The following is a 24084-nucleotide window of genomic DNA, read 5'->3' as shown; positions in this document are numbered from 1 at the left end:
ATAAAGTATTCTCAAACTGAAGGAAGTAACCCTAAGAGGAAAGCAAGCAGCACCCTGTCAACGTGTGAGGAGAGAATGACTGGCCTCCGACTGGAAGTAAAGCTTAGGGCAACTATTGGGGGATTCGGTCCAGTTTGCAATTTTCCTTTAAGACCTAAAAGATTTACTTATTCTCAAGTCGCCAAAAGAAAACCATGAACTTGTTTGGAAATGTGGAGGCAGAGGCCATGTGAAAAGCGACTCTTACCTATACAAATAAAAATAAAATGGGACAAAATGAGACTTACTATGGTTAAAATAATGATTCCTAAGTTCATCCGACTGAAGACACAGTTCAAAATTAGACTGTTTGAGATAGATCTTTTTATATCTCCAGTTTCTGCAGAGTCACTGTCCCCTTCGGTAACCATTTACTGGGGCCTTCTTATATGAAGACATTCTGTTCAAAGTCGTGAAGAATATAAATATGAGTAAGCCATAGCCTCTGACCTCAGAGCCTATAAAAAAGATTTCTTTATGATATCTCCTGTTTCATCTTCCACATCCCAATCAAAACCAAAAAGCTTTCTGTTCCCAAATTACCTTTCCATGCTATCAGAAACCTGGCCCTTTATCTCCTTCACCTCTGAGCTCTGTCACTATCCCCCACTCCAGCCCCAGCATTTCCCAAGAGCTAAACTGTGCTTCAGCTTGAAAAACACTGACTCAGAAAGTAGTTTTTTTCCTCTGATTTGTATCCACGGAAGAAAGCTACAGGAGCAGCTCAGTTCATGGAATTGGGCAGACATAACAACTCCATTAGCGTAGGTATGAAATGTGGTCAGAAACGAGACAGTAGGCATGGAAGAGGCCCGACCTTAGGACACAGGGGATTAGGAGAGGACTGGAGAAGCCATGCTGTAGTCCTGGGCTCCCTAGAGTCTCTCTGAACAGCCTCTTCTTTGGCAGAGAAAATTTGAGAATGCTAGAGGTGCTTTCTCCAGGAAATAAGTCTGAAGTATGAAAGAGGAGAGAGATTCCCCCAAAAATCTTATTACCTTTGATAAAGCAGACTTGCCTAAAAAGACAGGCCTCTCAATTAACTGTGCTTTTACCTTTGTTTTTTCACTTAGATGTTTATGTGGACAAAGGTCTTACTTTCTAGAATTCTCTTATCATATTTAGACTATCATTTTTTCAATGTTTACAACTAAAAGTATGTACAGAAATCTAATACCCCGGCCTTCTAAAACTATAGGTAATTTATGCCTATTTTACAAAGGAATTTAATTGTATCCAAAGTAAAGAAAAAATAGAGACACTTTGGTGGACTATAATTTATACTTATCTTTATGTAATAATTGATCTTAAAATCATGACTAAGAGAATAACTAAATTATTCTTAGTTATCTATCAATATCATCAGAATTCTTCAGAGAAATAATGGCTATCAAAGAGACAGTCATGACATTGCACATACATATATAAAACTTTCAAGTTGCAGTTGTATTGGTTGTATTTACTCTGTGCACCTGTGCTCTTTAGCCAGTTGACCTGAGACCAAAATCAGAGACCAAGTAATCAGAACGCACTGATTAGTAACTGCTAGCCTGTTACACTAGCTTGTGTGAGAGCAGTGTGGTGCCATTTTGATGGTGACCTTCACCCTCCGGGAATGTTTACAGTACAGCAGAACCCAGATCTCATTTGGCATGAGGATGGCGCAGCCTGGAGTTCAGCACTGTTGCTAATTCACATTCAGGACCATCACATCACTCTGGTGATACCACACTAGATGGGTTCATTACTCTAAGCATATATGGTTAAAAAGGCAAGTCCTGTCAAGAAATATATATTAATGTGTGGGTCCTTTAGAATCTCTTGCATGCACTAAGTTTTTATATGACCAAACTATAAATGAAATACAAGTCCTAGAGAACTAATCACGTTTTCAGGAAAAGTATATGGGAAGTTTTGTGGACTCAGAAGGGCTCCCAGAATCACTGGTGTTTAACCATTTCTTCATTTTCTAGTATATTATATTCCACATCAGTGCTTTCCACTGTATTTCCAGATAATAAAATTGACTTGTATGCCAGAAAATATAATAAATCACTCCTAAACTCAAATAGACCACAGCATTTACAAAAATTCAAATATATTTTATCACAGAAACGTGAAAGGCTCATAGTCCCTCAACATTAAAATATATTTCAATATAAATGAGTGATAGCCAACAATGTTCAAATTCAGAAAACAGAATTCAAAGGTACTCAGAGTTTCACTCATCGATTAAAGGATCATCCCTCCCCAAAAGGTTAAGACCCAAACAGACCTTAGATAATTTGATTTCTAGAAAAATCTGTGAGTCTTTATACACAGTAACACTAAACTTTTAATAATTGAAGAAATTTCTGTCCCTGTAACTCAAACACTAACGAAAATGGACATTCTCAAGGTTCACCCCTTGATAATGTCCACAGATTACTACATATGAAAGTCATATTGCCATCTCTACATCAAAATCTTAAACTCTAGTGAAGATCTGAGATTTAGCCCTGGTTAGATCATAGGATATACATGTAAAAGTACCCAATGTGCCTCTTGGTTTTCAGTCCCCAAATGATCACTGAATGTTTCCATATTCCTCCTACAGTAATAATAGCTTTGCACTTTTTTCTTCTCACATTTACCATTATTTATAGGTCTCTTGCCATCTTCCATAAGCTCTGAGCTATAATACCACTGACACTGTGCTAAAGAAATAATGAAGTGAGAGTGAATAGAGTTACATAAAATACTTTGATTTGGTAGTACTCTAAAACCCTTTATTTGTTATTTTATATGCTTCTTAAAATACAGCCTTGCAAATAAGTATTTAGAAAAAGCTAGAGGTTTTTAGGCATACCTTTTTAAATACAATATGTAGAAAACTAGATGGCTATGCCCATTTTAAGAAAGGCTAATATAAAATCTTGTGAAAGACTGAGACAGTTAATTTAGGGATTAATCACTTTTGTATCACAGGTATATTTTTTCCCTTAACCACAGAAACAGAACTTAAGGAAGTCTGGATTCAAGAGGTGCCAAATAACTGATGGTACATAGATGGCTGCCACTGATAGAGGCCTCCTAAAACTCAAACTGAAAGAGTTCGGAAATCACAGAACAAGCCAGTGGGAAAATAGAATTGAAATCGCAGAAATCTGCCTTACATATAGATTTCCACAAACATATCTACTTATGCAGTTAATACGATAGTTAATATAAGGATATGTTGGGCTCTTCCACAGTGATGTTCGTCCACGCACTGCAGAAGCACAAAGCATTGCAAGGAGATGTAAGGAAGGGCGTGGGTGCCAGGGGGTGACTTGAGCTTTTTGAGAGAAGGGAGTGTGTCCCCCCCCCCCCCAGATCTGTGTGTGTGCTGTTCCCCCAAAACACTGGCTGGCCGGTCCTAGCCAGAGTGTGTCACCTCAAAGTCTGAAGCCACCGTTCCAGGTCTTCGTAGGAGCTTCGTGTCCAAGGAAAGAGTGGGGTTGGCCCTTAGGCACAGTGATCCCATAGGCCTCATTTTCTACCTACTGAAATTAGAGGGTAATTCTAAAACTTCTCGGAGAGGAGAAAAGGCTTGAGCTTTACGAATTGAAGTTGGCTGCATCAGAAGTGTTGACAGTGCTAAAAGGCTCATTCCCCGTCCTTTGGTATTTTTTTTCTTTCTTGCCCCTCCCCCTTTATTTACCGGTTTATTTATTTTTTTGGTAGGCTTGCTATTCTCATTTTGTTGCAAGGCTGCGTTTGAACTCGTCTGACCCAGCAGTTTAACACGGCCTTTGACACCTGTGTTCGTTTGTTCTCAGCTGGTGAATGAACAGCAAGAAAGCAGACCCCTCCTGAGTCCCTCCATCGACGACTTTCTCTGTGAAACCAAATCGGAGGCAATAGCAAGGCCAGTAACATCCAACACAGCCGGTAATTCTTTCACTTTTAACTGATCCACAAGTAGAGTTCATTTTCACTATAGTAAAATGCACGTTTTCTTTCCACAATGCATTTTAAGTGGAGAATACGTTTGCAACCAACTTAAACTTTAGAACATACGCTATTCAACATAAACCAACAAGTCACTTTCCATTGTACAGGTATATAAGAAACTGCCATGTATATTATGCAACCAACTCTGCTGAACATTAGAGTGCCACTATTCGCAATGAATCCTTTTTCTATGTATATTTTCATATTTACAGCTCTAGCATTTCCACCACATTGGGAAATCTTTAAAATAAAAGTATCTATTTCAGACTAAGGTTTTTCCAGATCTGGCTAGAAATACTTTGTATGACAAGGTGAGTAAAATAAAAATATAGGCAGCCCCTTCGAGCGTATTGAAATGACTATTAAAATGTCCTAGAGACTTGGGATATTATTGAGCAAGTTTTATTTTCATGTCATGTAAATGTGTCACTTGCTCCCTCTTACAACAATCTTTTTGAAATTAAACATACTCAAGCAGTAACCAGTGATCTAAGAGGCACTAATAAGTATTCACCCCATGAGGAAAGCAGGACGCCACAGTATGAATGACACCTTCTCAAGTACCCTCTGCATTTCCCAGTTCTCACTGATACTAAAGCTGAGTCACTTAGGCAAGCCCACCCCAAGAGAGCAACATAAGATTTGACTTGAAAGCGAATTTTCACCTTCGACATCAGAGATAGCCTTTCTGCATTGATTTCATTCAGTCAACATTCACATTCAAAGGCATGTTGTTCAAATAAGAATGAAAAAATGATGTTCAGAATCAGAGAGCAAAGGTTACGTTGGGTTGTAGGAGAGAATTTAACAGAGAAAGGACATGATAATCACATACTGTCTTGTTAAATTCCTTCCATCTCCCTATCATGACCTCAGTTTACTGTTGCCTGGCATATTTGCATTACACCCTTAAGTAAGTGAAGAAAGTCACAGGCGAAGAAAATTGTGATTTTTTAAAAAATGCTTAAAATTTCAACAACAGGAGTAACTAACACGAGACAGAGTCACTTTATGTGGGAGTGTAGTCTGCAGTCTTTGGGGTCAAAGTTCATGATTTCAAACCTCAGCTTTGCCACTGAGCAGCTCTGTGTCCTTGGGCAAGTTGCTTAACAAAGTCTGCTTCCTCATCTATCTAATAATAGTAAGATCTAGATCTCATAGTTTCCTTGGGAAGATTAAATGAAGCAATCTGTGTAAGTCTTAACACCATGTGAGTCCTAACAGGTACTACCGTTACTGTAAGCTATCAGTTGAAAAACAGTATACCCAACACTTACCTTTTCAAATGCATTAACTTTCTGTCTATCACACCAAAACAATCATCTTCTATACTCAGCTATCACTTTGAGTAATAAGCAAATAAAATTGTGCTTGTTACATTTTAGGCAGGAAATTCAGTAAATTCACATGCCATCAGATCCGATTCTTCCTTCTTATCTATGAAACTGGAGCTCCTCCCTCCAAAACCAGAGAGCTACCCCCAGAAGAATCCAGAGGAGCCTTGTGGGAAATCCATGAGAACTGGATGCGCTGAGAATTTCCCCCTGTTCTCAGAAAAGCTGTCCAGCGTAGAATTCTCAGATCTTGGTTCCAGTACCCTCTGCACCTTCCAGTTCTATCTGATGCCAAAACTAAGTCACTTAGGAAGAGCCCACCCAAAAGAGCAACATGACATTTGACTCAAAAACTACCTTCACCTTGGTTTGTCTAACATATAAGAGACCTGGAGGGAAAAAATCAAAAGAATGTGTAATTTCTTATAATCTCAATGCCTACAGTATTGCCTCTGTGTTAGTTTCCTAGGATTTCCATGACAAAATATCACAACCTGAATAGATTAAACAACATAAACTTATTGTCTCACAATTCTGGAACCGAGAAGTACAAAATCAAGGTCAGTAGAGCCATTCTCCCTCTGCAGGAGCTTGGGCAGGATCTATTTCAGGCCTCTCTCCTAGTTTCTGGTAGTTCCTTGGCTTGTGGCAGCATAGCTCCAATCTTCACCCGATGTTCTTCCTGTGTGTGTGTCTCTCCCTGTGTCCAAACTTCCCCTTTCTATGAGAATACCAGTAGATGGGCCCCTACTCCAACGTGACTCATCTTAACTCATTACATCTCCAGTGACCCTGTTTCCAAATGAAGTCACATTCTGAGGTCCTGGGGGTTAAGACTTCAACAGATGAGTTTTGCGGGGACACAATTCAATCCATAATGCTCTTCAGAGTAGGGGGGTCAGGAAAAGTGATATTTTGCAACTGGATTTTTCTTTTCTCAGCCACAGCATTCAGAACATCTGAGTCACACAGATTTTTATCCTGAAGGAAGAATCTTGTTTGATAGTGTGTTTTTTAATCTTAAAAGTGTAGCTAAGGGCAGAAACACTATATGCTTTTAGGAACTATAGTCCCTAAGGAATATAGTTCTTTTTAAAATTGTTACAAAAACCTATAACATATCTCAATATGCAACATAATTCACATTATTACACATCTTTAAAGGGAAAAGTTTTAGCATTCAAACACCTTGGAAAGAATTCTAATTTGTTCCAATAATTTTACAGTTAGAGTTTTTAGGCAAGAGATAGAGTTATCATTTTCTGTCCAAATTTTTAATAAAAATAGTAATTTTTAAATGGAACAGTGCCATTTTATAGAGTGGAATGAAATTACATTGGGAAATCAGAACAGTCATTGAATATTGTCAGTGACATTCTAGGCATTATACTTAAAATGAGTATTAAACAATCTTGGAGTAAAATATGGAAGAAATCCTGCTTCAAGTTTGTACCAATTCAACCACGCTGAAATTTGAAGAACCTTATGTGAAGATGAGAGGCATTTATATAGGGCCTTTTCTTCCAATGAAAAATTAAAGTCAGCGTGCTACCATCTTGGCATTTACTTAACTGTTTAAGGAATACAGTTCTTATACAAATTAACACAAAGTAAAAAATATAGGAAATAGTTATCTCTTCCAAAAATCCATTAAATAATGTTTTTTTCTCTATTAATCCTAAAAGAACATATCAATGTTTTGCCTCATAGGAGTTCTAAATTATAATTTTTTTCTTAAGTATCTCAATTATCTTTTTTACTTTCTGCTTGTTTTTCTACACTAGAATTAACTTCTTGTCATCCAACGATGATAGTGTCAAGCTGGTCAAATAAGGATGTTTTTATCTTTTTTTGTTATTAACCTCCAAAATTATCTTTAATTCATCTGTAACCTAAATAGATAGCTAATCCCTTGACTTTCTCAAACTGTATCCGTAGATGGTAGGTAGGCCAAGAACATTGCTAATATCCTTATTTAAAAATGACAAATAACTATATATTGTACACATGTGCATATATCAAATGCTCTGAAAGTAACTAGACGATAGATATGTTAAGAGAGTGATTATATTATAGGACAAATAATTATTATAAAATTTGCAATAATAACTTGTCTGTATTCTCCCAAAAAAAAAGGCTAATATATGTCTAAGTGTAGGTAAGACTCTTTTCTAAAATACAAGAAAAATAAGGTTCCTTGGTTCTCATTTATCAATCTATATAATCTAAAAGAACTGCATCCATAAACTTGAGCTATTAGGTGGACAGGTACTATATAAGAAAGCTTTTCCATGGTTTAAAAAATTATCTCACTCCTTGATATGGGACCCGTATACAGTACCTATATAAAAGATCCCTATATATAAGGGGAGAGGTACTCTTAACAAAGTTCACAGTTTCAAATAAGCCACCTAATAAGATATCTTATCTGCAAACTTAGTGTCACATTTGCAAAATACATATTTTTGAAGCCCAGGTAGCCATGAACCTAATGGCATATCTCTAGAGAGAACTTAGAAATTTGGGAAGTAGTGTTAATTACATATTCCAATAAAAAGGCAAAACTTGGTTAAATTATTTGAGTCTAATATACCTATTTCACATCACTGGCAAAATCCTTCCAAAAAGGACTTTGCTTTGTAGCCACTATATTAAAGAATATCTTCTAGAACAGAACAGAGATCCTATTGGCTCCCTGTGGCACATTCTGTGACTGCACCAGTCAGGATTGTCCCGTGATTGACCTCTCTGACCACTCCATCTAGATTTATTCCTTTTGAGAAATTCACTAAAAATCTGAGGCTCATTATACTGTAGTGGTGTTAACAGCATTGTGTTTACCGTCAAAGTATCAAATCGGGGCTTCATTGTAGGTGCGATTTCATTCCGTTTCAAGCAGCCTCACCTCCCAGGGCCTAAGTAATCTAGTATTCATAAGCATCTTCAGTGCCCTGAGGGAGTCCTCCAGTTCAATAGAGTGTGATCCTCAATCAGGTGTCTTTGAAATAGATGGAAACAAGTATTTATGTATTCTATCTTCAGGAAATTTCACCCAATGAAATTAGGTTATCCAAAAAGTTTCTGAAATTGCCTACTATTTAAATTATGCCTCAGACTATCTTGCCTGCCAAATAATTGGGAGCTAAACAACAAATAAGCAAAGCCGTATCAATAGAATTAGCACATTGCCTCCAGGTTCAGATAAAGTCTAAAGAGGAGTGGTGAAGCACACAGGCTTGGGAGTGTCAGGGCCTGTGTTTGAATCCTCTTTTGGACTATGTCCTACCGTAACAAATTACCACAAATGTAGTAGCTTAAAACAATACAAATGTATTATCCTACAAGTCTGGAAGTCAGCGGGCCTAAAATCAATGTATCAGCAGGGCTGCATTCCTCCTGGAGGCTCCAAAGAATTCATTTCCTTGCCTTTTCCAAGCTTCAAGGGGTACCTGGGATTCCTTTGCTTATGGTCCCTTCCTCCATCTCCAAATAGCATAGCATCATCAAGCCTGCCTCTCTCTCTCCCCCGTCTCTCTCCCTTTCCCTCCCCCTCTCTCTCACACACATACACACACACCATACTTGCACAGATACATTTTCACATTAATTTAAACACACGGATTCTGGAACCCAACCTTCCTGTGCCTAAGAGAATCTTTTAAATTGGGTTAAGAAATCCAGCAGAGAAATACCCCCTTCTATGCCAAGATATTCTGTCTTTGAAGGGCACACACACACACACACACACACACATGCACACATACACGCGCATGAGAGCTAAAATGTGATTTGTCTTCTTCCAAAAAGTGAAAAGCTGCACCCATCCTTCTTTGCTTTTGAAATTGTGGTCCCAGAGATTCTCTCAGCTTCAAATCTTTCCATACAACCTTCAGGCCACTCCCTTCATCAGCTGGGTAACAAATAAGGCCTTTTGTGTGTGCCAAGCATTTGTTTCCCATTTGCTGGGAAAACAACAAAGGAACAGAGAGCTCAGAACAAACACAGGAAGTGCTGAGGACCATTTGGACTGGAAAGGATGTTGCTGAGCCAAGTTTGAATTCTCAATTCACTCTTATAGTAATTCATTTATTCCGAATGGCGAGAAGCAGATACAGAATTAAATTAATACTCACCTGTTATTATTTGTAACAAACGTACTTCCTATATACGAGTAGACGAGTCCTATGTAATTTGCTTCTAAAAGAAGTGTGGGAGCAAGTGACTAATTCCTAACTGTTTTACAATTAGTAAGAAGACATATATGGTGTTCCAGACTGTTTTCCACTTCTTGCCTTCTATTATAAGGAAATTATGGTGGGCCTAGGATACTTGCCAATGTAGCAGTGGCCTGGAAGTTTTTGTTTAAACATTCAAAGGCTGTGAAACGTGTGGTGTCCTAGCCTGTCTTGGCTGCATGCCATGCTTAAATTGTGGACATCAAGCCAGGTGCCTCAGCTCTGAAAGCCACTTCCCTTCCCCCGAGTTCCAGTACTTGTTGGCCACGGGTACTCCTCAGATCTCAGAGCATCTGAGCACTGGAAAGTGGCTCCCATCTCATCAGGAACACTCAGATGAGATAAGCTGATACTTTCAGGCCATTTTAGGAGAAATTTACTTCCTAGCATCTTCTGTAGAACCAACATCTTCGTCTCATCCTCCACTTTATTCCCAGGGGTTTTTCCTCTTTCTCTCAGTGCATGGAGCTGGTTCCTGCCTGAAATAGAAAGGATCAGGGAAGATAGGAGATCAACAAAAAGGAAAAGCATCACGAACTGGCCACCAAAGAAGGGAAATAGCCTTTATCTAGTACCTACTGTATACCCAGCATTTTACACATTCGATTTATAGATTAGAAAATTAAATCTCTTTGTCATACCTAAAAGACAGATGATTAATTCCACATTTTCCAGATTAAGAAACTAAAACACAGAGAAGTCAAGAAACTTACTCCAAGTCACACAGCTAAGCAGTGGTACAGCCAGATGTTTCCACTTTACCATCAACATGCAACCACTGTGCTTTGTAATTGAAAGCAGAAAACAGAATCGTGGAGAGTAAAGCTTGGCACGCTGTCTTAAAGATTCCATAGGGATGCTTAGCTCACGAGGATGGTGCAATACTAAAGAAATCCTGGTTGCCCAGCCAGCATGGCTCAGCAGTTGAGCATCAACCTATAACCTAGGCGATCCAGGTTCCATTCCCAGTCAGGCCACATGCCCAGGTTGGGGGCTCGATCCCCAGTGGGAGGCATGCAGGAGGCAATCGATCAGTGACTCATCACTGATGTTTCTGTCTTTCTCCCTCTCCCTTCTTCTCTCTGAAATCAATAAGACATATTAAAAAAAAAAAAAAATCTTGGCTGTGAGCTCATCTGAGCCCTGACCCTGCTTTGAGTGCAAGGGGGAAGCAGATGGAGGAGAGCTGAAACATCAACAAAGGTCCATTCCTACCAAGAGGAAAAGCTGGAGATCAAAGAGGAGTGGTGCAGGCCTTGGAGATGGTGCCCGGAAGGGTTAACACCGGGAGTTTTAGTGTCACTTTGGTGGCTTTTCTAAGCTAGCTGGGTAAAGAGATTCTGGGCCAGGAAGCACCAGGCCAGTTCAGAAGCCAGCCTCTCAGCTGCCAAGGCTGGTGGAGAGGCAGGGCAGACGGGAGCTTCTCTAATCAGAAATTTCCATTTCTCACAATGAGCTAGTCAAACACTGGTTATTTGCACTGCAAGGGCAAGAAGAATGAGGAGCTTCACAGCTTGCCTTTTAAGTTCTCCTTTGCCTAGTTTGCATTTGAACAAACTATTATTGCTGCCTGCATTACAGTGTTTAATATAATGTAATCAACCTTCTAGGAAGTAAAAGTCTAACCGTTTTATGATTTGTTATATTGAAATTGAAATTTGCATAATAAGCAGCAAAGGCATTAACATGTGTACCTATTCATCAACTATGGATTATGAAACACCTATCTGGTTGAGCCCACGCAGCAGGCCATTTTCTGATTGAATTGCTTAATTAAATAAAAGATAATTAACAACATTCTTTTATATTGTGTTTGTTTTAGCAGTTTGAAATTAAAACACAAAGACATTCAGAAACTTTACCAAATTGTCCTTATAACTGTTTCCCTAGCATATCTCTGAAAATGATAGATTGATTCTTCTCTGGGAAAAAAACTGCACTCTAAAATAAACTTCTCTATAAATCAAGCAAAGCAAAGTAGATGGTACCTGAACTCAGATTCAATTTTCTCATTTTAATTTCATTCAAACCTTCATCACTGGTGAGGCTGATCTAAATCCTGCTTTGCAGATTTGTACCATGCCAAAAAAACAAAACAAAAAACAAGCAGCCAACTTCCCCATGTAAATACAAACTGTCTTTATAAATCAGTGGTGAGCTCACTTAATGCGGTGCTTCTAACCCACACAACAAACACAAATGCCTTCTGCACCAAACTGAAACCTATTTTTTAAAATAATTTCAGAGCACTGAGCAAGCTTATCTTACCGTCTTTCTTCTCTGATAGTACTGACCACAGGCTTAGATCTCCTTGACCTGAGTGAACCCGTCTCGCAAACCCAAACCAAAGCCAAGAAGTTGGAAGCCTCATCGAAAACCTCGTCACTCAAGAAGAAGGCTGATGGATCCGACCTCGTCGGTGCAGATGCCGAGCAGAGAGGCCAGCAGCCTCTTCGAGGGCCGGAGGCGTCATCCTTAGATTTAGGTGAGGCAATAGCTAGTGCCAGCTGCTGCTCACCCCTGCCTTGATCCATCAAGGAAGCTCCACAAGTAACGTTAGAACCATGGGCAAAGGGGTAGAAAGGATTAATTCTGTGTAGAAAACTGGGCAGGACACACTTCTTTTGTGCTTGGATTAAGTGACAGTTGGGAGCTCAACTTTGCATAACTGATGTGGATTCATTCATTTATTTATTCAACCCACATGTATTAAATCTTGATAGGCACCATACTAGGCACTGGAGTTACAAGTAGAAACCAGACATGAATATTGCTCTCTAGGAGCATTCAGTCTAGAGGGAGAAAGAGCCCAGGAGAGAGCGAGAGAGAGAAAGAGAGAGAAAAAACTCTAACACAAGGTCCAGGAACACCCAGACAGAATGGTAACAGTCACCTGGGTGGAAATACATTTGATACAATAACAGCTACCATTTATTGATGGCTTATGATGTCCAGGACTGTGCTACATGATTTACATATATTAGTCCTTTAATTCACCCCAACTCTTTGAAATAAGTGAGGAACCAGGTCTTCAAATGTCAATAACTTGCCCAATATCTCAGTTAGTATAAGAAGAGCTGGAATTTGGGGCTAGCTCTAATTAACTTCAAACCCCTTACTTTTATCCACTGCACATCTTCTGAGAAAGGAGAGCTTGACCTCAGCTCATGGAACCAGCCAAATTAAGCTCTCTTTTCTCGGGAAAAATAAAGGTAGCAGGTATTTTATTTCTAAAAAGGGAACATGTATTTCTCCAGGCTGAGACCGACTGGTGTGTATGTGTGTACATATGTGCATGGATAAATATTCACAAAATTAGCATATTAGTAACCTACCCATCAGGTTGTGAAGATTAAAGGGGATATGTATGTGAAATGCTTCGTTTGTTCAGTAAATATTTCTCCGAATACCTACTGTGTCCATCCTGTGTGCTAGGGATGCAAAGATAAATAATTTAAGCTCTCTGCCTTAGTTGAGTTGACATTCTTGCTTAGTAAGTTTACACTCTAGTGGGGAGATAGAAAAATGACTAAGTGATTATAATAAAATATGCACGACAGTAGTCCCCCGTATTCACAGTTTCGCTTTTTGAGGTTTCAGTTACCTGCAGTCAACCACAGCCCGAAACTATTAGACGGAAAATTCCCGAAAGAAACAGTTCGTAAGTTTTAAATGGCGTGCCATTCTGAGGAACATGATGACGTGTCAAGGGGTCTGGCTCCATCCCTCCGAGGGTGTGAATCACCCCTCTGTCCAGCGCGTCCATGCTGTGCACGCTCCCCCCATTAGTCACTTATTAGCTGCCTCAGTTTTCAGACTGCCCGTCTCTGTATTGCAGTGCTTGTGTCCAAGGGACCCCAACTGTACTTAATAATGACCCCGAAGCACAAGAGTGGTGATGTGGCAATTCGGATAAGCCCAAGGGAACCCGTTAAGGTCTTCCTATAAGTGAAAAGGTGAAAGGTCTCAGTTTGATGAGGAAAGAAAAAAATCATATGCCGTGGTTGCTAAGATCCATGGTAAGAACAAATCTTCAATCTGTAAAATGGCCTAATTTTCAAATTAAATTCCATCTTAGGTGTGTATGATTAGGAGAAAACATAGTATATATAGGATTCGGGACTGAAACCTTCAGGCATCCATTGGGGGCCTTGAAGAGTATCCCCTGCAGATAAGGGAGGACGGCAGTGTGTGTTGCAGTCAAGGGAAACCCAGGCCACTTCCTACAAGGGCGCCGTCCTGGAGCCCTGGCGGGCGGGCGGTGTAGAGGTGTCTTTAGGAGGTTCTCTGTGAGCAGAGTCTTGAGGGATGAAAAGGAATTTTCCAGATGAAAAACATGGATCAGAGAGAGGTGGCGAGGCAAGGACAGAGCATTCTTGGTGCAGAAGAGAGGGGAATTCACACACAAACGGACAAACACACACAAAAAATGTCTTTTCAAGCAAATAGAAGTATTGTGATAGTATTCAAGTGGCAAGAACTAAGTCTGAGAGTCACTAGGGGTCAGGATAGTGGGAGTTCTTGGATGCCATGCCCTTGAGTTTGGGGGAAAGGCAGGGTTGAAGGGTTTTACACATAAGAGTAACATGAACAGAGTCTACTTTAAAAAAATGTCTCTCTGGTGGTTGTGTAGAGAAAGGGGTGGGAGTAGAGAGACCCATGCAGGCATCTAACATAGTGACAGAGGCGACAGTTAGAGGGAGAGAGATTTAGGAAAAATTAAAGCAGGACCTGTGGACTGAGTAGACATGTGTATGCCAGCAAGGAAGACACATAGAATGGCCACACTCTATGGTGAGGACACAAGAGGGACAGAGGGAGGGAGGGAGTCAAGGCGGAAACGATGGAATTCAGTTTTGAACCTGTTATACAGGGTGGGGCAAAAGTAGGTTTACAGTTGTTCATATGGAAAATAATACAATAATTAATAAATAATAATACAAGAATAAACTCTGTGTTTTTTGTACGCACAACTTAAACCTACTTTTGCCCACCCCTGTATTTGAGGAAACTGGGACTTCTCTGTGGAGATGTCCAATAGACTGTGAAATAGAACTTGGGGGAGAGAGCTGCGCGGGAAATGGAGATTTGAACATCTGATGCTTATGGATGGATGTTGCATTCAGGGGGTAGATGACATCACCCAAAGGCAGATCACAGAGCAAAGGAAGAGAGCCAACACATACTTCACGCAAGTTGCACGCACAGGGTCCTTCCCTCCTGCCCTGTCCCTCTGAGGCCTGTCTCTTTGCAGGAAAACTTTATAACAATCTCCAACACTTACTCACCATCCCTGTGTTCCAGGTTTATTCAGTTACACAAACCAATAAATAGAATTTATACATTTGTATAAGGATACGTTACAATATAACACAATATACATGGAAATGAAACTTGAATTTCTCTGCTTTTGAGAAAACGTCTTGTGTAAAAAGCCATAAAAATATTTAGTTTAAAGAACTTAGGCGGACACCGACTGCAAACTTATCTTTTCATAAAGGAAAAAAAAACAAAAACAGACCCAGATTGTTTGAGAGGTTCATTTCCAGCACACGCTTGCTGATGAGAGAGCGCGCTCTCGATCAGGTGAAAGAATGGGGCCCGGGAGGCCCGGCTCCGGCTTGGCCGTGGTTCTGTCCAGTGCCCCCCTCTCCAGCCCCGTTGTCAATGCCCTCCTTGGGCGAGAAACTGAGCAGTCTGCACGCAAGCAGGTGTTCCAGTTTCTTCTCCCCTCCCACAGCAGGGAGGCTCTTTACACAGAATCTCTTTCGGGAAACATGCCAGAAGCACCTCAGAGCCCCCGTCTTAGCCGGAGGCCCACAGGACAGAGCCCTCCCCGTGCTCATTCCCATGGGAGTCCAGGGGCTCCCGCACAGAATCCAGAACGCACATAGCTCTGGAAATAAATTCAGGTGAAACGGCTGGATTGTTTAACTGTAAAAGCAATCGAATGTCCTTAATAGGTCTCGTTTTTATTTAGCTGCACGTTTTCATTTTCATGCGACCTTAAAAAATTGGTCTTGGGGTTTGAAAACATCGGTTGAGTAAAGGTCACTTGTATAACCCTTCGCAATCTTAATCAGCCCCCCTTCTCTCTGCACCCCATACTCTCCCCGTCTCCCTCTCCCCCTCCCTGTCTCCTTACTAGACATTCAAACACAGCTGGAAAAATGGGACGATGTTAAGTTTCACGGAGATCGCAGTAGCAAGGGTCATCCAATGGCGGAGAGAAAATCATGCTCATCGAGAGCTGGATCGAAAGAGCTTTTATGGTAAGACATTTTAGTATCAGAAAATAGCCATTTGTGCTTCCACTGTCTGCATTTCTCCTCTCATGTACTGAAATAGCCGATGAGTTAAGTCAATACATATACTTGGTGCCGGGTATAACCCCTTATATATCAATGTTAATTATGACTGTGGCTTCTAAAACTAAATTATTTCATCTAAATTGCCCAAATAGAAATCAGCCCAATAAAGATTCTGATGGATTCATAATATCAGTATGTGCTAATAATTTCTGACTGTGTAATTGAGCTGACCAAAACAGGTGCATAAGTGTGTTTATATGTGTGTATTCAATATATTACATGAATGATAGTTAGATTAAATGTTTCTGGTTACACAGGTAACCTATTCTGACTTTCTTAATCATCGCTGTCAGATAATGTACTATGTAAGGGTAACCCATGGAGGCCATGAGAAAAACTGGCTGCCTGAATTTTACCATATTTTTAAAGCTTCTTAAAGGGCAACATATTTTAGTCTCCCGTTGTCCCTCTCACATCTCTACTTATTATGACATTTTATGTTCTATATAAAGATTAAGTCACACCTGAGACCCTTTGTGAGAATCTCTTCTCCCCCCCCAAAATAATACTTTTTAATAAAACAAAACTTTCCGTAACAAAAATGGTGTTGCCTATATTTACTTTTTGCCCATAATTGAACTGAATTCAATAATAGCACCTAGCACATCACAGCCACTTAAATTCCAAAGATGGTCATCAAAATAAAAACACTTAGAAGTTACCTTTTTCATGAAAATTCTGGTGAGAGCTTTGTTCCCATGGCTCTCGATGATCCAAATTAGCTAGGTTTCTTGGCTGGGTTTCTAGCTAAATTTGTTTCTCTCTCTCTTTTTTTTTTCTGTTGCGTGATGATTTATTATTTTCTCCAATAAAGAAATGGGACCAGTCTCTGGTACTTGCTACACAATTTTTTTAAATGTTTATTGTTGAGAGTATTATAAATGTATCCCCCCTTTTATCCCCATTGCTCCCCTCCACCCAGGTCCTACCCTGCCCCAGGCCTTCGCACTCTATCGTCTGTGTTCACGGGCAATGCATGTATGCATATAAGTTCTTTGGTTAATCTTAAATTTGTTTCTCAATGTACATCAGGTTCCTTCATTTGTCTCTATAGGTCCTCAGAACACAGATCTCAGCCTGAACTGAGTGCCGGGAAAAGCGCCCTGAACTCCGAGTCAGCGTCAGAGCTGGAATTAGTGCCTCCAGCACAGGTAACAGAGCAACGCTTCAAGGAGCCCACCCTTCTAATAGGTCATTCATATCTTAAATATTTTATTTAAATTTTCACAAAAAGTTCTAAATACATTTTCTATATTTTGTATTACATGTGCTTTCGTACTCAGTATCTGTCTCAATGCTTAAAATATATTTATTTGACCAGAAAATGTATTAATGAAGTCACTGTGTACTTAGCACTTTTTCCTTTTTCTACCACTTACTGTTCCATGATTTTGCGATACAAAATCTGTACTACTCCATTATTAGCGCTATTGATGTAGCAGCACACAAAGGAGAGGAAATTACATCTCGAGTGCTCATTTCCATCTCTGCCCGGCGGGACAAGGTGCTCACACATCAGCACCCTGCCTGCTGCATTCCAATAAAGGTCATGGGAGGAATAAGTAATTAGAGTAGTAGTGGTAATGGCCCTACTGAGAGCTACCATTTGTGGGCTTTACTATGTGCTTTTCATATGTCATATCTAGCACTGAAATAACCCTGCAAATATTTATTAACCTCGCTTTAAAGATCTCTTAAAGGGTCTCGGTGAAGTAAAACCCCTTTTCCTAGGGAACCCAACTAGTGACTGGTGGGAGTAGGGTGGGAACCGAGCCTGTCCACCCCTTGGCTCTCAACTACAGTGTGACTGGCTTGTCTATGACTAATTACTGCCTATGGTTAAGGCTGCCAAGAGCGCCAAAGTCAGTCTCAATCTTTTCATTCCCTCAAGCACCTTACAAGCGAACAGCCTGGGTTCTAAAACCACAGAGATCTCTTAAGAAATGTGTCTACTGACCAGCCGGGGAGCGTACTGAAAGCAACCGATTAATGTTTCTCTCTCATATAGATGTTTCTCTCTCTCTCTCTCCTTCCCTCTCTCTAAGTACGTCCTCAGGTGAGGATTTTTCTTTTCAAATGATAATATATATTTTATTTGAGGAACATGTAGAAAAACACTCATGCACTCTGCAATTTAGTTGAAAAGAAGATGGGTGGAATGAAGTAAGCCAGAAAATTTTCTTGAGTTTACTAGATAAGCTATTGTAACTAAGAGGAGAAATATATTGCCTGAGGTGAAGTAAAAGGATAATTATGATAATAACAAATGTTATTGATTGCTATGATAAGGCCTTCTAATATATATATATTATCTCATTGGACCCTGACAAATGGCTCTATGAGTTCAGGTATTATACTCCTTTTAAAGATGGGGAAACTAAGGCACTGTGAGATTAAGAAAGCCATCTATGCAACCACAACTAGCAAGTGTCAGAGAGAAGGAGAACAAGGAGAGAAACAAAGTGGAAGGCCCCTGGCACCCTCTCTAGGCCACTAAGAGCCCCCTCCACATACACCTCACCCTCCGCAAGAGAGGGGCAGACATTACTGCCCCCAGAACTCTGCTGGAAAACAAGTCAACTAACATCCAGAACAAATACCCCTGGAAAGCTTAATGAATTGCAAATGTACCATGAAAATGTATTTTCTTCCTCTGTATTCATTCTAAATGTATCTTTTTAAAAGGCAGATTGATAACACTTATCAGAGAAACATCTCTTGATACATGCATTAGAAGTTTAGACTTGACTCAAGTAATTGGTACTTTTTCATGAACTGGAATCCTTGGAACAATCTAATTAGCGCTAGAATGTTTGTTTCAGCAGCAGGGGGAGACCTGGCAAGGTGGGCTGCTCTGCGTGGAGCTGGGGGCAGATCAGCCGGGGCCCCGGTTGCCCATGGAGACCCACCATGCACGTATCTTATTATTCCAGTGACTGCTTCTGTCCTGCTGGTTGTCTGGTTTCATCCCACCACACTGTCCCATCACTGACCCACCCGTGTGCCTTTAAGCAAACACTGTGCTTTTCGGATTCTGGATATTGTCTTCAAAACCATGTAAAATGCACCGTGACAGTTCTCCGTCTAGATGAAACATAGCAAATCCTTTTAGAGGGTTACCAATTATTTGTAAAGAATGTATCCCTTCATTTGCTTTTTTAAAAACACTGTGTGTTTACTTATCAAGATTTCCCTAAACTAAGGAAATTTATAATCTTTTAGTTTTAATTCCAATTTATGGTTAAACAAGGAAACTTGCATGAATTTGGAATTTAATCATCTGAATGACTAAGTCATTCAAATGGAGCAGCAAGAGGATAGACTGATTAATCTGCTTTTAATGGAAAAGATGTTTTTCCTGTTAGAAGCATACTGCTCTTAAATATATTATCTCTTTACGCAGATAAAATGATGAAGGCAGTAAGAAAACTCAACTTAAAACTGACTTGAAAACTCTCCAGGTGAACAGTCTCAGCTCAGCAAAATCTGTTACTGCTCCACTATTACTCAGATGGTCCACAGGAAAATCAGGGGAATGTTTTCCTCTCTCTCAGGCCAACAAAGATTAGCGTAGGTTCAGCAGGTGAGGGGCTATTTGCAAGTCTTGTTTAAAAATCATGTTTCAGAATCAAAGAAAATGGAAGTTCACCATGAGAAGAATTCTTATGTTGGCTCATTTTCTTATCAAGATGGAGAGAAGGAAAGACATAGTCTAGTCTGTTCCAAATAGTGTTTTGAATTCACTAATCAGAGTGGCAAGGGAATGTAATAAGTTATATAATCTCTATATATTTAAGAATAAAGCTTTTGACACTTAAACTGCAAAATTAGTATTCCCTGGAGTTACATGTTTAAAGAAATCATGCAATCTCAAGAATTAGAAAACATTTGAAGAGTTGAAGAAAAACACAGAAAGCAACGCTGTAAAATTAGCTTTTTCCATAAATGGGTTGAGATAGTGATGAGGCGAAAGAAAAAGAATCCAACTTCCCCTGGAGCGTGTGGCTCAAGCATTTCTTTTTCCAGTCTAGCCCCTGGCAGGAGAGCTCAAGACAGGCTCTTGCCAACCAAAGTTGGATTTCACCAGACTGTGCGGCCGCCAGGCTCTCTGATACTTAGTCACAATCTTGTAACAATCTGATTTTGCTGACTTTGGCACAGCAAACGATTCCTCCCACATAGTTGTAATTCCATCAAGTTGGCAGTGTCCCAAAACAGAACTATATAGACTTTAAGATGTAAGTGCAGGTATGTTGTCTGAATTTTTAAAGGAGTGATGCAAAAGGAAATGCATTTAAAAGCTGTCATATTGCACACTCCCTGTGTGTAATGCAAAATATTTCTAATATATTCTCTGAAATGCTTACAGTAATCTTGGGAATCAATATCCCCATTTCTCAGATGAGTAATGCATCTCAGAGAGCAGAGTAATTTTCCCAGGGCGACAACACAGCTAAGGAGGAGAAAAGCCAGCGCTCGATCCGCACCCATCAGCTTCTGCAGCCTTTTCCTGACCACACATCTCTTTGGATCGGTCACATCGAGCCTATCCACCTGAGAGAACCCCCAAGCCATCTATTTCCATTCTCCTTGCAAGCCTGATTATTATGTCTAGAGGGTTAATCGGAGTTAAGTGATTTTTAAAGAACGTTTATCACTCTCTCCCAGAAACTTTGCAAGATAAATTAGGATTGTCATCTAATCTGAAGCTGAACACAATTTTGTGCCTGCCCCTACCAAACTCTTCCCCAAACTCTTACTCTCAGAAATGTGGGTGGCTTCCATTTCATTCCATTTCGGTTCAACAAATGTGGCTGAATGTCTACTGTTCATAAAGCCATAGTGAGGCAGTGAGAATATTAGAAAGAGGAGTTTGACCATAAGAAGTGTGAAGACTTTTGTGTCTAATAGAAGCAGTTAGTGCACTGTAAGTGCAGTTTTGCTTGTTGCAAGACAGCACAAGAGCCGCATCCCCTTTCCCCTCCTGGACATGCGCAGCGAGCCACCAAGGAGGAAGGAAGCCAGCAAAGGTGGAAGGAAGGAAATAGGAAAAGAAAGGCAAGGACTGGCAGGCAGGCAAGAAGGAAGGACAGAAACCGAAAGATTATTTTCAACCTAGTAGGAAATCTGCACACAGTAGGTCCTCAACAAGTATTTGTTGAGATAAAATATAATAATAATAATAGTAGTAATAATAATAATAATAAAGAGAATACTAACAAAAAGGAGAAACAATAAATGTTTGTCAAATTTAATAATTTGCAAGTAGTGGCTAATGGTTAAAGGATAGAGAAGATAAAAAGATGAAATTTAATCCTTGATCATTTTGAAACTAGTTTCAAAAATACTTTCCAGTTATTCATGGTCATAGACTGTCCATCTCTTTTTGAAATCAACACTGATTTGCCTTGATATTTTACAACATAGAATTTCATATTTGGAGGGAGATGGGGACCATATGCTCCCTCCTTGCACGAAGCTCTGAGAATCTGCTCTTTACACTTAAGGTAGAGCTTTTTTTGTGTTTCTTCAATGATAAATGTCTGCTGACTGATTAAGAAAAAAAAAATTGGAGCATTTCAAGGAAGCAAGTGTCTAACTTATCTGTTCTAGTGTAAGAATCCAATTTGTCTCCATTAACCACTAAACAAAAGTGCTTTAAGCACAGATTTTTTTTTTTAATGTCTTTATTGATTTCAGAGAGAGGAAGGGAGAGGGAAAGAGAGAGATAGAAACATCAATAATGAGAGAGTCATTGATCGGCTGCCTCCTGCACACCCCCTATTAGGGATCGAGACTGGAACTCGGGCATGTGCCCTGGCCCGGAGTCGAACTGCGATCTCTGGGATCATAGGTTGATGCTCAACCACTGAGAACACTGGCCCTGCCAGCACAGATATTTTTTAATGTATTTCTAAAGTCACACCAAGTAAATACTAACCAGAAAGATAACAAAAGCCACGTTTTATTGAGCACTTACTATGTACTGAGACTTTTGTGTGTGTATTTACATGAATTACTGTTCTCAATTCTTATGTGGATTCTGTAAGTGAATACACACTTGGCAGATGAGAATAAACTGAGGATTCTAGAGATTAAGTAATTTGTCCAAGGTCCCCAGTTAGTAAATGGATTTGACCCCAGGCAATCTGACTCCAGAGATTATGCTCTTCAAGACCATGTTGTAGCAGACCCTCGGTCTGCTAGTTGTTATGTTTTTCTCTCCCACAGTTAAGCAGACCCCTTTTCTCTTTCCATTTCTTTTGAAAAGATGCTGAGTTTTTTTAAAGTGTGTTTTGGTGGCAGATCTTTGGCAATAACATAAACGCAATTTATGAGAAGCTATGAATGACCGGCCTTGAGATTCACCAACAGTTATGCCAGGACAACCACAGCCATAAACACAGTCATTTTCAAATCATAATTTTGATCACAATCATAATTTTGAGTAAGGAAAATAAAACATAATATTCTTTTTAAGGAGTTATTACTTTCTTTCTCCTTTACCTTCGCCTACTGCTTAGCATTCAGAACCATGAGCAACTAAAGGAACTAAATGCCTTCTTCCTTGGAGAGTGTAAAACCCTAAAATCCAGTTAGCTTAAACCAATTAAAATGCTGTTTTTAGAGCCAAAGCACTTCCAGGAGGTTGCTGTAATTGTGGAGCATTTTTTTCAAAATCATGAAAAGAAGAGAAATGTCCATGTCAGAGTACATTTGTGAACTCCAGGGCTCCACCTACATGTACACAATGTCAGTATCTAGACCAGAAGTTCTCATAGTGTGGTCCTTACTCCAGCCTGCTCAGCATCACCTGGGAACTTGTTAAAAATGCAGATTCTGGGGCTTCATCCCACCTGCTGAATCAGAAACCCCAGCGGTGAGGCCCAGCAATCTGCATTCGAACCAGACTTCCAGGTGATCCTGACGCCCACTAGAGCCCGAGAACTACTAATACAGAGAACTACTATTCTACCAAAACAGCTGCAACTCAAACTTATGGGTGTAATAGTCTTGTTTACCCTTCCTCTCGGTAAATATTGAGTGCTATCTGCAGTTTACAAGCATTACTTACACGTGGGAACATCACAGGTTTGCCTATAATCCTCAGTTGCGTGCTAATCTCAGCTTGAAAATTGCCTCTGTTTCCATTCAGTATTTACCTGTATTTTATAATGTTTAGCTCATGCTTCTTTGGGCAAAATATATGGCATCCACTGTGAGGTGGATGACATGTGTTTAATAATCATCTAAAGCTTTTCTAACCATGTGGAAAACAGCTCTTACCTAAACAGCAATTGTACTAGCAAAACAAAATTTCACTTGCGCAGTAAGAGTCTGTTTTGTACTTTCTGTTTTAAGTGGTGAATAGAATACGAACCATAAGTCTAGAATCCTGAGAGGGATTTTCCTCTTCTCCCTGATCTATGGCGCCCTTTGCATTCTGTGATTTATAATCCACGTGGGTCATGAGACATTGATGAAAGGAAGCTAGTGACAGGAATGGAGGCCTGTTAGGTCAGGCTTCACAGAAATGACAGATCGCGTTTCCCCAGTGAACAGTGCCTTTAACAAAAGGAGGTGGCTCGGGACCAAAACACTGATGCTTTATTTTTCTTCTCCTGATGCCATTTGTCACTCACTCATGACATTATTATATAGATGCACAAAGTTCGTGTCTTACCGTGTATCCACAGTTTAAAATTCACATTTGTTTATTTCATTAATGAGGGAACCAGCAGGAAGACGAGAGTTGGTTCCAAAAGCAAAGGATTAAGGGACGGAGACTTATATAACCAGTTGGGAAAGGAATGCCAAAATAAATTTGCCAAGCTAGATAGAAAGTGCTGGGTGAAGAACAAAGTTTTGCTATAGAACAGTGGTTTCCAAACATGACTGCATTTCAAAATCACCAGAGGAGCTTTTTAAACATTTAATGCCCAGGCCTGTTCCAGTAATTCCCAAAGAAGCTGGAGTTGAGCATTCCTGCAAGAGAGCAATCTAACACATGGGCCAAGGAATACCCCCTGCCCCCAAAAAGGGAGTAGGGGGGACTTCACAACACAAGCCCCAAAACCTAGCTGCCTTATCAGTACAATCCCTCACCCTACAGTCCACCATCCACAGGCA

General features: G+C 40.0%; 1 protein-coding gene across 6 annotated transcripts in view; it reads left to right on the top strand.

Annotated features, from left to right (window-relative positions):
• The window catches only part of PEX5L (peroxisomal biogenesis factor 5 like), a 183784-nt gene that overhangs the window by 115984 nt on the left and 43716 nt on the right, over positions 1-24084 (top strand). For all 6 annotated transcript variants that reach the window (XM_081139309.1, XM_081139311.1, XM_081139307.1 and 3 more), the window contains 4 exons: positions 3840-3951; positions 11871-12068; positions 15732-15855; positions 17009-17105. In XM_081139309.1, the coding sequence (XP_080995435.1) occupies positions 3840-3951; positions 11871-12068; positions 15732-15855; positions 17009-17105 (531 nt within the window). The remainder of the gene's footprint in view (positions 1-3839; positions 3952-11870; positions 12069-15731; positions 15856-17008; positions 17106-24084) is intronic.

This window comes from Miniopterus schreibersii (genome assembly GCF_964146895.1).
Source record: "Miniopterus schreibersii genome assembly, chromosome: 5".
Taxonomy (NCBI): domain Eukaryota; kingdom Metazoa; phylum Chordata; class Mammalia; order Chiroptera; family Miniopteridae; genus Miniopterus; species Miniopterus schreibersii.
The sequence above is the reverse complement of the archived record's forward strand: the minus strand, read 5'-3'. Positions and strand labels throughout refer to the sequence as shown.